General features: G+C 39.4%; 1 protein-coding gene across 1 annotated transcript in view; it reads left to right on the top strand.

The window, feature by feature from the left end:
• The window catches only part of TMEM131 (transmembrane protein 131), a 193605-nt gene that overhangs the window by 138393 nt on the left and 42410 nt on the right, over positions 1-12802 (top strand). The window contains exons 19-25 of the mRNA XM_011956651.1: positions 1013-1099; positions 5395-5547; positions 5647-5722; positions 5905-6022; positions 8285-8423; positions 8538-8647; positions 9114-9180. Of these exons, the coding sequence (XP_011812041.1) occupies positions 1013-1099; positions 5395-5547; positions 5647-5722; positions 5905-6022; positions 8285-8423; positions 8538-8647; positions 9114-9180 (750 nt within the window). The remainder of the gene's footprint in view (positions 1-1012; positions 1100-5394; positions 5548-5646; positions 5723-5904; positions 6023-8284; positions 8424-8537; positions 8648-9113; positions 9181-12802) is intronic.

The raw sequence follows: 12802 nt of genomic DNA, 5'->3' as shown, positions 1-12802 counted from the left end.
GGCCTCCCAAAGTGCTGGGATTACAGGCTTGAGCCACCGCGCCCGGCCAGGAGACCATGTCTTAATCTGAGTGCTCACGTTTAGATTTTCATGAGTCATTCAAAGTCAAGGGACTGAAAGTTACTAAGCTTTTAATTAAAATATTCTCTGTGGAGCTTGTTTTGCATTCAGTAAGATTTTGAATGGATATATTTCTGCCAAACCTAAATGTTTTTAATTTTATATTTAAAAGGTCTTAGGAAAGTCAAGCACTGCTAAATTCAGCCAGTTGCCACCTTTGTTCTCATAGGTGTTTTCAGTGTGCACAACTCCCACGTGAAAAAAAAATGTAATTATAAAATAAACAGAATTGGCCATTTAATAATAAATGATTTGTTGAGAGTAAGTCAAGTGAGGAATTCATGGTTATCACTCATGACGGAAATAAGTACATTCCAGAATTCAGATAAATTTGTGTTAATATGGGTGAAAAGAAGAATTAAGAAAAATACCCTAGAGAAGTAGCTTTGAGAGTTACTAACAGTATGGGATGGCATTCTAACTCTAGAATGTTCAGTGCATTTTTAAAAATAAGGTTGATGTCTATTTCTATATCAAAAAACTAGAGAGCTATATAACTCTAGATATGCTGGATTTTACACACATTGTTCTAGGAATGCAGTTTGACTTTCTTTTTTAAAATAATTATTTTATAGATTATTTGTATTTTGAAATACAAAAATATTTGTATTTTAAAAAACCTGTCTTCATTGCTTCCCCATTTTTTGGTCTTTTTTACATGTTGTCAGTGAATCGCTGAGAAATCTGTGGAAATGTGTTATATTTCATTAATTTTTATGGAATACATTGCACAGATTAAACAGTATCTATGGGTGATTTTAATATTGGTTTGGAACTGGTTATTGTCAATATTAGTCCCAAACTTAGGATAACCCCAAAATATAATGCAGTAGCTGTCAAGATCGGGCTAAGTCTTAGATACTTATTTATCGTCATCTTCTTGACTCCGCAGATCCTGACAATCCCTGTGAAGGCTGTGATTGCTGTAGGCTCACTGACCTGCTTCCCTAAGCACATGGTTCTTCCACCTTCCTTTCCGGTAAGACCAAACGTTCATACACACGTTTTTCTATTGCTCGTTTTTTGCCTTTGCCTTTAGCTCTGTGTTCCTAGAATCTTACAGTAAAGTCAGTTATTCTTTATTAGTCATTTTTTTTTTTTTTTTTTTTTCCTGAGATGGAGTCTTGCTCTGTGGCCCGGGCTGGAGTGCAGTGGCCGGATCTCAGCTCACTGCAAGCTCCGCCTCCCGGGTTCCCGCCATTCTCCTGCCTCAGCCTCCCGAGTAGCTGGGACTACAGGCGCCCGCCACCTCCCCCGGCTATTTTTTTTTTTTTTTTTTTTTAGTAGAGACGGGGTTTCACCGTGTTAGCCAGGATGGTCTCGATCTCCTGACCTCGTGATCTGCCCGTCTCGGCCTCCCAAAGTGCTGGGATTACAGGCTTGAGCCACCGCGCCCGGCCAACTTTATTAGTCATTTATCTTAAAGACATTATCCCACGTTCTTTAGAAGATATAAAGAGATACAGTCCTTTTCCTCAAAAAGTTTTCTATCTAGAAAGGAAATTGGACCCACAATTCAGAGCTGTAAAGCAGAATGTAGAAGTTGCCCTAAGAGGAGTCAAAATAAAGTGCTGTGAGGGAAACACACGTCTCACTGATGCAGGGGCCGTGGGAGCCAGCTTAGAATTTCTTCCGACAGAGATGGAGAAGGGGTGGCGGAGATGTGAACCCAGGGCCAGGGCGCAAGCTCAACAGGGATGCAGAGGCAGTAAAGTCTGAAATGGGTTCAGGCAGTAGTGAGTTGTCCAGTTTGGCAAGAATGGAGAAAAGTTTTCAGAGAGAAAACGGAATGGTATGTTGGGGTGATAACGTGGAAAAAACTTAAATGCACTTAAGTTCATGGGAATAGGGAGTTTTTGAGTGGAGGCTTGACATCATCAGAGCTGAGCTTTAGAGACTGGCTGTCTGCAGAAAGAAGTAGAGGACGCAGATGAAACTAACTATTAATAGAGTGCCTGGAGGCCAACTCACAGACTGGCCAGAGTCCAGGTGAAAAGTGCCAGGAGGTGCCACGGGGAGGCTTGAGCGTGTGGCTGTGGCAGAGGCAGTAAAGTCCCTTCGTACCTCCAAGCCTTTATTGTTTCTCTGTCTCAAATGCCCTTTCTCCTCTCCTCCCTTCAAAGAACTCCTACGTGTCTTTCAAGATTCAATTCCATTGTCATCTCCTCCCTGAAGATGTCTTGACTCCTCTAGACAATACTGGTTGTTTGATGTATGATCCTAGAATACTCTGAAATTACCCCTGTTGTTGCAAGCCTCATACTGTGCTATAAATATTTCCTTGTAAGTTGGCTCCCCAGTGAGAGTCTGAGATCCTCTAGGAAATTGCTGAGAGATCATTTCTTCCCAATAGCAGGTACTTAGTACATAATGTATAGATGAAGGAACAGATGATGGAGAGGGAACATAGGCAAGAGACATTGCAGGTGAATCATTTGAACTGTACTTATATCCTAAAGAGGTCATACAGAATGAAACAAGTATGGGGAAGAGGGTGGATAGAGGAGGCAGGAATATGGCTTAGAGTTTGAGCCTGGAGAACAAGGACAACACAAATGGGAAAACCAGGAGAAGATGCTGCCTTTTGCAAGAAGATGGTACAGTCCATTCAGGAATACCAGGGAAAATGTAAAAGTGTCTCAGATCCTAGTGGTGGGAGACAATAGTGGGTTAAGAGAAACAAGACATTGCAAAATCTTAATGTCATATGCAAGTTTAGCATCCCTAACTCAAAAATCCGAAATCCAAAATGTTTCCAAATCTGAAACATTTTGAGACCACAAGTAGAAAACTCTACACCTGACCTCTTGTAACAGGTTTCAGTCAAAACTTTGCTTCATGCACAAAATTATTTTAAATGTTGTATAAAATTACCTTCAGGCTGTGCATATGAATGTATATGAAACATAAATGAATTTCATGTTTAGACTTGGGTTCTGTCTCCAAGATACCTCATTATATATATGTAAATATTCCAAAATCAAAAAAAAAAGCTAAAATACATCTGGCCCCAAGTATTTTAAATAAGGGATACTCAACCTGTACAGTAAAACCTAAATTCACCATTTAGCTCCTTAAAAATACAAATTTTGAATTACTAGTTTCATCACATTTAAGTTTGGGTCTTAATTAAATCCTCATCTTCCTGTCATTCCACTTTGTACTTACTATACTAAACTCTTGACTTCGGTATTTATCCAGAAGAGCCATGTTTCTTCCTTCCATTACCTTCTCAATCGGTGATGTCCTTAATCTCTGCGTAAAGTTCAGTTCAGACGACAGCGGATGACACAGTGAAAAGCCCCACGAGTGGAATAAATGAGAAAGCATGTGTATAAAAACAAGATGTTGGTCTTGATCCATTTGTGTTGCTATAAAGGAATGCCTGAGGCTGGGTGATTTAATTTTTAAAAAGAGGTGTATTTGGCTCACAGTTCTGGAGGCTATACAGGAAGCATGGCCCCAGCATCTGCATTGGTGAGGGCCTCGGGCTGCTTCCACTCATATTGGAAGGCGAAGAGGAGCTGGCATGTGCAAAGATCACATGGCGAGAGGGAGGAGAGGGGGTGCCAGGCTCTTTTTTAACAACCAGTGGTTGTGTGAACTAATGGCATAACTCACTACCACAAGGTCAGAGCACACCAAGCCATTCATGAGGGATCCACCCCCATGGCCCAGACATCTTCCGTAGGGCCCCACCTCCAACACTGGGGGTCACATTTCAGCATGAGATTTGGGGGTTGGTTTTGAACTGCTTCAGATTAAGCTTTCAGATGTCTCTTAGTGGCTTACAGGACCAGATACTTGCTTGGAATTCTAAATTACCTCTGTATTACCAAATCCTATCATAGATCTCTATCAGATGGAGGATACTAGAGCTGACTGGAAACTACCTCAGAATAAACATTTCGCATAACTCATAGCTTAGTATTTGAGTAGAATTGTGAGAGCAGCGTTTATATCTGTGCGCTCTTTTGATTCCCCACACCCCCGAGAGACGAGGCACAAGGGAAGTAGTTATTCCATGTACGCCAAGCGCACCGTCTGCCCGAGGGCTCCCGTCCGCATCGCAGCTGCACGCCTGCCCTCTGCTGGCTGTCGGCTGTTTTAGCCTCACTGGGCTGTAAATGAGGAGCGCTGGCCTCAGCGTCAAGGTCATTCTGCCCTTTTTCCTGTGCGCTCTTTACCTCTGTATTTTTTATTCCACATATTTAAAAAGTGGTTTTAATCATTTTAGAGACCTCTTCAGATGAGTAGGAATCTACAAAAAGATAAAATTTTGTATTCAGCCAAAAGAAAGATTGTAATATAATTCTTCTGGAGTATTACCTAAATTATTTAACTTTTTAATTTAAAATTTGGTACCCTGTCACAGAGAGAAGCTTGTGACTGGTAAGAGCAATCGCTGGTTATTTAACAGTTTCATCTGTGTGCTGGGATTTTTTTGTTTGTTTGTTTTTGAGACGGAGTCTCACTCTGTCACCCAGGCTGGAGTGCAGTGGTACGATCTTGGCTCACTGCAGCCTCCACTTCCCGAGTTCATGTGATTCTCCTGCCTCAGCCTCCCCAGTAGCTGGGACTACAGGTGTGTGCCACCATGCCTGCTAATTTTTTGTGTGTTTTTTTAGCAGGGACAGGGTATCACCATGTTGGCCTGGCTGGTCTCGAACTCCTGGCCTCAAGTGATCCGCCCACCTCAGCCTCTCAAAGTGCTGAGATTACAGGCATGAGCCACTGTGCCCAGCCTGTGTGCTGTTTTAATAAGATACTTGACAACCTATAATTTTAAAAGATGTCTAATATCTCTTTGACACAAATAACATATTTTTCCTAATGTGATTTTTTTTCCCATTTGGCTTTAGATTTTAGAATTCAGTTATTTCAGGGCATTCTTGCCTGGATATAAAGAAACCTTGCTTACCAAACTGAAAGTGACCATTCCCTTTATTTAAAGCTATCTCTGTTTGTACCTTTGTTGGCATCCTCAGTATCTTAACATGAAAGTGTGAATGTCACATCAATCGATTGTCACAAGATGGCAAAAATTTGTCCTCCTGATTTTTCTGTAACGTGCCATAGCAAGAAAAAAAAGTTTCTTTTTTTGTGAGGTTTTCTGGCTCTTGATTACAATGTAGAGATTATCAACTGATGAACATTCTAAAATGTCTTTTGGGCTTTGGTTTCCTAGAAGTCTGCTTGTCTGCTCTGAAGCTTGTGATCTTAAGAAAATTTAACCATATACAAATGAGTTCGTTTTTTGCTTTCTTCCTTCAGGGGAAAATAGTTCATCAAAGTTTAAATATTATGAATTCCTTCTCACAGAAGGTAAAAATACAGCAAATACGATCTTTGTCAGAAGATGTGCGATTTTACTATAAACGATTGCGGGGCAATAAGGAAGACTTGGAGCCAGGAAAAAAGTCAAAGGTTTGAAGATGTTTATATTTGAGAATTCCCGTCGGTAGCGCTTTGTTTTACGGCGTCCCGTGGATTTGGGACTCATGGTTCTCCTGTGCCTCTTTATAGATTGCAGGCATTTATTTTGATCCTGGACTACAGTGTGGGGATCATTGCTATGTCGGCTTGCCTTTTCTGTCCAAATGTAAGTGACCTTGCTGTTCTCTCTCGTGTCTTCACTTCCCCCAAAATACTCTTTTAGTAAGAGGCTGCCACTTTTAAAGTACATTGCTGTCTTTTGTTGCTACAGGAATTATTTAAAGGAAAACTGGCAAGTGGGTATAGATGCGGGTTAAGTGTGCCATAACGTACGTTTCCTTGTTCTAGCTGAACCCAAAGTGCAGCCTGGTGCAGCCATGCAGGAAGATATGTGGGATGCCGACTGGGATTTGCATCAAAGCCTGTTCAAGGGATGGACAGGAATAAAGGAAAATTCAGGTCATAGGTGAGTGGTTTATGTTTATTTTAGCCATCTTTACAAGCTTGAAACAATGCTTTCTAAATTTTACTCTTATATTAAGTTACTTTTCTTTATAGCTAAGAAAGAATGCCTAATTTTCAGAAAGTTATTAGTGAGGCATCTTAAATTGCCATTTTAACTGTATGTTGCTTAGAAATATACATACTGTCATTTTTCTATCTTCTGTGGTGCTTTAGATACTTCTTACACTCCAAGAAAATATTTGAAGTTGTCTTTACGTAGGTATTCACCTTAGACTCATCCATTTGCATAGGAAAGAAAGTTTTTACCTACCACTGACCTCTGTTAAAGGCAAGGAGAACATTTTCTAGGTCTACCCCCACCTGGACACTTGGTACGAGACCAGAGTGTCTGTTTGCTTATTGTGAAAAGAATACCTCCTTCTTTTTTTTTTTGAGACGGAGTCTCACTTTGTCATGAAACTGGAGTGCAGTGGCGTGATTCTCCTGCCTCAGCCTCCCGAGTAGCTGGGACTACAGGCACACACCACCATGCCCAGCTAATTTTTGTATTTTTAGTAGAGATAGGGTTTCACCACGTTGGCCAGGATGGTCTCGATCTCTTGACCTCGTGATCCACCCACCTCAGCTTCCCAAAGTGCTGGGATTACAGGTGTGACCCACTGTGCCCAGCCCACCTCCTTCATTTCTAAGTGCCGAGCTGTTCAGGAGCACACAGGGCTCCATTCAGACAGGCCCCACGGTGTTTCTTTGGTAGGTAGGAAATGTGCATCTAATGACAAATCAATACTGCACCTGGATTCAAAAACAAAAAATGTATTGATTTGGTAGTATAGAAATCTGATCTTTTCATGTACTTCAGAAAAGAATTTGACTAGAATAATGATAGTGTGGCAACTGATGGAAACTGCTCTTCTCAAGCTGCTAATTTGAAATATATTTGTTAGTATCAAGATATTCCCATTAAAGAGTACTGTAAATTCTCAAACCATTAATAATTGAAGGATTTGTTTATCTGAACTGTCTGCTATGAAAAGTTTTCCTAAGGCAAAAGAAAGTTGCATGTTTACTTTAAAAAGATGGTCAAAATGAATACAGAAGACACTTCCTCTAATGGACTTGGTAAGAGAACACTAATTAAAACTCTCCTTTGTACCCTGTATTTCCACAGTGGACATTATAAAGGACAAGCAAGTCCCAAATGTTAATGTCCAGTTATGAACAAATAACTTACAGTGCTGCCCTAGGCTCAGCTGCTGAGGAACCTCTTCACCTCCTACCCACAAAAAGCCTGCCCTCCTCTCTCTGTCCCCAGCACCCCATTGCTAAGACCCGGGCTCCCTGTCTATGCTGAGTGCACAGTGGATGTGATATTCTCCCTGATCCTGCCTTTGTGTTACTTTGTTATGTGTGTGTTACAGAGGATTTCTGCTACTAGTCTTATAAACCTGTACTCTTACCAGTATTAGAGTATCGTAACACTGCAGCAGTAGAATTAGGGGTTAAAATATGCTTCAGCGTTTAGTCCCAGGGATCTCAGCTCCATTTATAATATTGTGTCTGTGGGAATGTGTTCCGAGTTCTAAGCAACTGGCTTATACACACTTATGAGTCAGGATATACTCAGATGAGGTCTTGAATATTGCTGAAAACTTTACGTGTATCTGCACAAAACCTTCATAGGTTTTGCCTCTGTCGTCAACTGATGTCTTCATGGAGTGTGAGGACTCTGTTTTGTTTTTATATCAAGGGAATAAAAGCCATATGCCAAGCAATGCACTGCCTTCTCATTAGTTCTACTGAAAATGTTTTTAGCACTCTGCTTGTAGATGTCTAGATCTTTCCCTTAGGCACGTAAGATTCTTTAGGATCTGCGTAACATCATGTGTTATCTGTATATGCCTGCCTTTTCTAAATAGGTTATCTGCTATAGGCCAGCTTTTCTTACTGAATTTATACTTGGAAAGTTTTTTCTAAACTTCCACAGGATTACATTCATGTCATTGGTGCTATGCCTAAGATTTATCATCCTTTCCATATTCAGTACAGAAACAGAGGATCTGTGACAGATATTTTGGCAACTCTTTGTGCCAATACAGAGACATCAGATAGCATTACAAGCATAGTAAAATATTAGAATGGATAAATGTGTTTTTTTCAGGGCCAGCAAAAAATTTCTCAAGTACATAAGCCTAATCGAATTTCTTATGTTCAGAAGACTCAAATATTTCATTGTGATACAGTGACTTACAAATTGTTTTTCTAGATTGAGTGCTATATTTGAAGTAAATACAGACCTTCAAAAAAATATAATATCAAAAATCACTGCCGAGCTCTCCTGGCCTTCCATACTTAGCTCACCCCGGCACTTGAAATTTCCACTTACTAATACAAACTGCTCCTCAGTAAGTATTCAAAGTGATGTTGGTTTTTGGAAATACGTACTAGGGTTATAAAGTATTTACTCTCAGCTTTCACTATAGAAATCTTTCATTTAATGTTTCGTTATCTTGTTTAAGGAAGAAGAGATCACTTTAGAAAATCCTGCAGATGTTCCTGTCTATGTTCAGTTTATTCCTCTCGCTTTATATTCCAACCCCTCAGTGTTTGTAGATAAGTTAGTATCAAGGTAAGTATTGTTTTGGATCATCACGGTGTTTCTATGTAGTATTGAATCAGTATTGTATTCACTTAAAAAGCCTTATTGCAGCTCATACAGTGATAGATTTGACTTAGAGAAGTTCTGGATCTATACGGTTGAGAGAAGGTTTTAGGGAGGTTTAGGCTGATGCTGTGTGAAGCATCCAGAAAAACTTTCAATATAAGGCAAGAAAAAGTAATGTGGAGCTCCCTTCTAAAAATGTGTAAAGAGAAAGCAGATGAAACCTTTCAAATATTCTAGTTTTAAAAAGTGAACAAAATATTAATTACAAGTTGTGGCCTTTAATTTTCTTAAGGCTATAAATCTGATCATACCGATCTCAAAAACCGCCAGACAATAATTTGAAAATAAAGCACACACCTGATAATCACTCCATAACCTCCTTAACTATGATGTTGCTTATGAATAAATACGTGTACATTTTTTGTTTTAGGTTTAACTTGAGTAAGGTGGCAAAGATAGATTTGAGAACACTAGAATTTCAAGTCTTCAGAAACAGTGTAAGTATTCAAACTTCATAATATTCCAAAGAAATTATTCTATAATATGATCAATATAAATATGAAAGAAAATTATTGGCTACTCTTAAATTTGGCTGAAGGGTAAGTTACTGAAGAAGTCAGAGCAGTCCAGTGATTATTTTAGAGGCAAATAAATCAGGAAGAGTAGGTGGGATTTAGATCAAGGTAAGGCACATTGAGTGGAAGGTTCGTATTTGTGGGCATTAAACATTAAGCCCATGAAGGTTTGTAATAATAATTACAGAAATTCTGAGAATATACAGATGAGGTAAATGTTAATACATAATTAATTTTTATTGAGCTCAGTCATTTAAATTTTCTTTCTGGATACTTTGTAATTAAATTGTAAGCCATCCATGAATGCTAAACCCATGGCTGACTGTGTTTGTATTTAGCATGGTAATATGCATGATTTTCACTCAGTGGATAATCTTCTATTTATAAACATATACATAAACTGGTTTGTTCTAGGAACCAAACTATTTTGTATCATTCAGGCCAGGCGGAGCAACCGCTAACCACTCGTTATTAAATAAGACCTAATGTAAGGGTGTGTGTTAGGAACTTAGCACTTGGAGCTAAGGCTCCCTGCAAAGTGGTCCAAGCCTTTTGGCCACTATGCCCTTCTTTCTGCCTCGGGCCTAATTCAGATCTGGTTCTCTGATTCCAGAAGCTTTGCCCTTACCATTGTATCATGTGGTCATTGCTGACCAGGAATTGCTATGAGCCTTTCAAACCAGATCCCTCGTAGTTCTTGAAATACTGTATTCTTTCCCATAGCTCCATGTTTTTATCTGTAAAGCATATATTAGCCCAGTCCTTATTAGAATAGTTTTTATAACTCTGTCTTTCAGGCAAGCTTACATAAGAAAGTAATATTCAAAGTTGTGTTTTTTTCTGTCGAACAATAGCTGGACACTAGACTGAAGTGTAGACAGTCTTGTATTCCAGCCTCATGCCCCTCTCTGGGAATCTTTTTGTGCTTTGCTTTTCCCATCTGTAAAATGCCAAAGTAACAAATATTACTGGAAGTTACCTAGAAGGCTCAGTAACCGGAACTTCCTTTCACTCTGCTTTTCTTTTTTCTTTTTCTTTTTTTTTTTTTTTCTGAGACAGAGTCTGACTCTGTCTCCACCACACCTGGCTAATTTTTTTTTGGTTGGTATTTTTTAGTAGAGCCGGGGTTTCACCATGGTGGCCAGGCTGGTCTCGAACTCCTGACCTCAGGTGATCCACCTGCCTTGGGCCTCCCAAAGTACTGAGATTACAAGCGTGAGCCACCGTGCCCGGCCCACTCTGCTTTTATAATAGGGAGAAATTTCACATAAGTATTAAGTGAGCTAATATTTAACTTTTTTATTTTATTAACTAGAAGCCATATTTACAAGATGTAGAACACTGAACTAAGCACTGTGAGAGATAGGAAAATAAATAAGAGTATCTAGACGTCAGAAATTTATTCTAAAGAAGAAATTCAGGAAGAGGTCCTAGAGTGAGCTTAGAGTAAATTCTATCTCAGGCATCTCTACAGTGCTGTAGAATGTGGTTCTCAAGATACTTGGTCTTAGGACTCCCTTGCAGTCTTAAAATTATTAAGGACCCCAGAGAGGTTTCTTGTCTATATGGTTTGCATCCATCAGTGTGTGGCCATATTAGAAACTGAAACTGAGGCTGAGCGCGGGAGATCTTTAAAAGAGTGATTTAATTTGTTTAAAATAATAATAATAAACTTACTCCATTCAACATAGGTAACATCAAAAATGAAAACTACCTGTATTTTAAAAAATCATTTAGCAAGGAGAATGGATTGTTTTAAATTTTTACAACTCTCTTTAATGGCTGGCTCCCTGACTTAATGGACAGGTAGATTCTCATCTGCCCCTACATTCAGTCTCTCTTGATACATTGTTTTAATTGAAGTATGTAATGAAAATCTAACCTGCTACAGACATGTAATTGCAAAAAGAAGGAGTATTTTAGTTGCCTTTTTATTTATAACACTGTACATCAGTCATTTGGAAAATATTGGTGCACAGAGATATGCAGACCTTACAGATGTTGCCACAATTCACTATACACTATCCAAAAATGAATCATACTCACTCACCACCAGGCTCATCAGGAAAGTCTTGAAGTATTGGGAAGCTGTCAAGTTCACAAAGGTGAATACAAATTATCCAAAATCCTAAATTTTGCTCGAAAGCTTGAATTTTACTGGAAACAAACACTTCAATAGGCTCACTTATTTCTGTGAAAATATCTGCCAGATACCCAAGTCTGAATAACCGTTGACTGTCAGTCATTCTTTCAGACATAAACAGTGTTCCATGAGAAAAGCAGCCAGTTCACTAGTTCAGCTTCCATCTCAAACAGCTTTGCAAAACAACATGGTAGCTGTAGAAATACTTTTTACATACTTCCCATTGTATCCCACAGAGTATTAAAGACGTGCTCCAGGGTTGAAGTTTTTACGGCATCATCAAGGACTTTTTTTTTTTTAACTACAAATGCATGACACTGAAGAACACAGTGGCTGCTAGGGAAGTTGGATACCACTGCCCTGATGCATGCTAAGGGGTCAGCAGTTTTACCTCCATAGCTTTTGCTGACTGTCAGTGCACATGCCAACATAGTGAAAAAGACAAATAGCATCTATCGGTATTACTATGAAAATAGTTTTGACGTTGTGGTGGACGCTCTGACAGGATCCCTGAGATCCCCTGGGGTCCTCAGGTCACTTTTGGAGAACCTCCACTGTGAAATTATTAAGGTCCTGAATGGTGTACGGGAGGCATCGCAGCATCCTAAAGTTTTCCCCAAATCGTGAGAATTTAAATTAGCTACTGTTTGCTGGGAATATATGTATAGTACATCATTGTGTCCATCGGTTACTCAAGAGTAGTTTATTTAAAAGGGAACTTACCAACCATCTTGAAGCAGTTGGAATATTCTCTTGTCTCAGTGGACTTGGACAGAAAGGAAAAAAATAGCAGTTAACACTTGAACAACACAGACTTGGACTATGCTGGTTCATGCATACTTTTTTTCAGTCAAGCGCAGATGGAAAATACAGTTCTCAGGATGCAAAACTGCATATATGGAGAGCCGTACTTTTTGTATAGGTGCATTCCACAGTGGCCGACTGCGACTTGAAAATGCGCAGATCTGGTTATGCCCGGGATCCTGGAAACAATCTCTGGCATATACAGAGACAACCATATTTACCTCAGAAACAAGAATTAAAAGTAGTGTGCTTCATTAAGTCTGTTGACTATAAGTTAATGTTTGTGGACTCATGCTGAAGCAAGTAGCTGGATCTGTATGTGTGAAACGCACACCGATCTCTGCCGGGGGAGTAGAAAACAATACAGAACTCACCCTCCTTCCATGTTAGCAGAAGCCGTAAAGAACTGGTGGATGTTTATAGCCAAGTGTTGACAACCCTTCCCTCAAAAAAGTTTACACTTAATGTTGCTTAAAAACCAGAACAGTATATCCTTATATGTGACCTGTGACTGTTTTTGTCAATAGACGAGCAAATTTTCTTAACCTTAACTATAACTGGCTGTCAAAAAGTCGTATTTTATATTAAACTAAGCTA

Source organism: Colobus angolensis, unplaced genomic scaffold (assembly GCF_000951035.1).
Source record: "Colobus angolensis palliatus isolate OR3802 unplaced genomic scaffold, Cang.pa_1.0 Scaffold42, whole genome shotgun sequence".
In the NCBI taxonomy this organism is placed as follows: Eukaryota; Metazoa; Chordata; class Mammalia; order Primates; family Cercopithecidae; genus Colobus; species Colobus angolensis.
The sequence above is the reverse complement of the archived record's forward strand: the minus strand, read 5'-3'. Positions and strand labels throughout refer to the sequence as shown.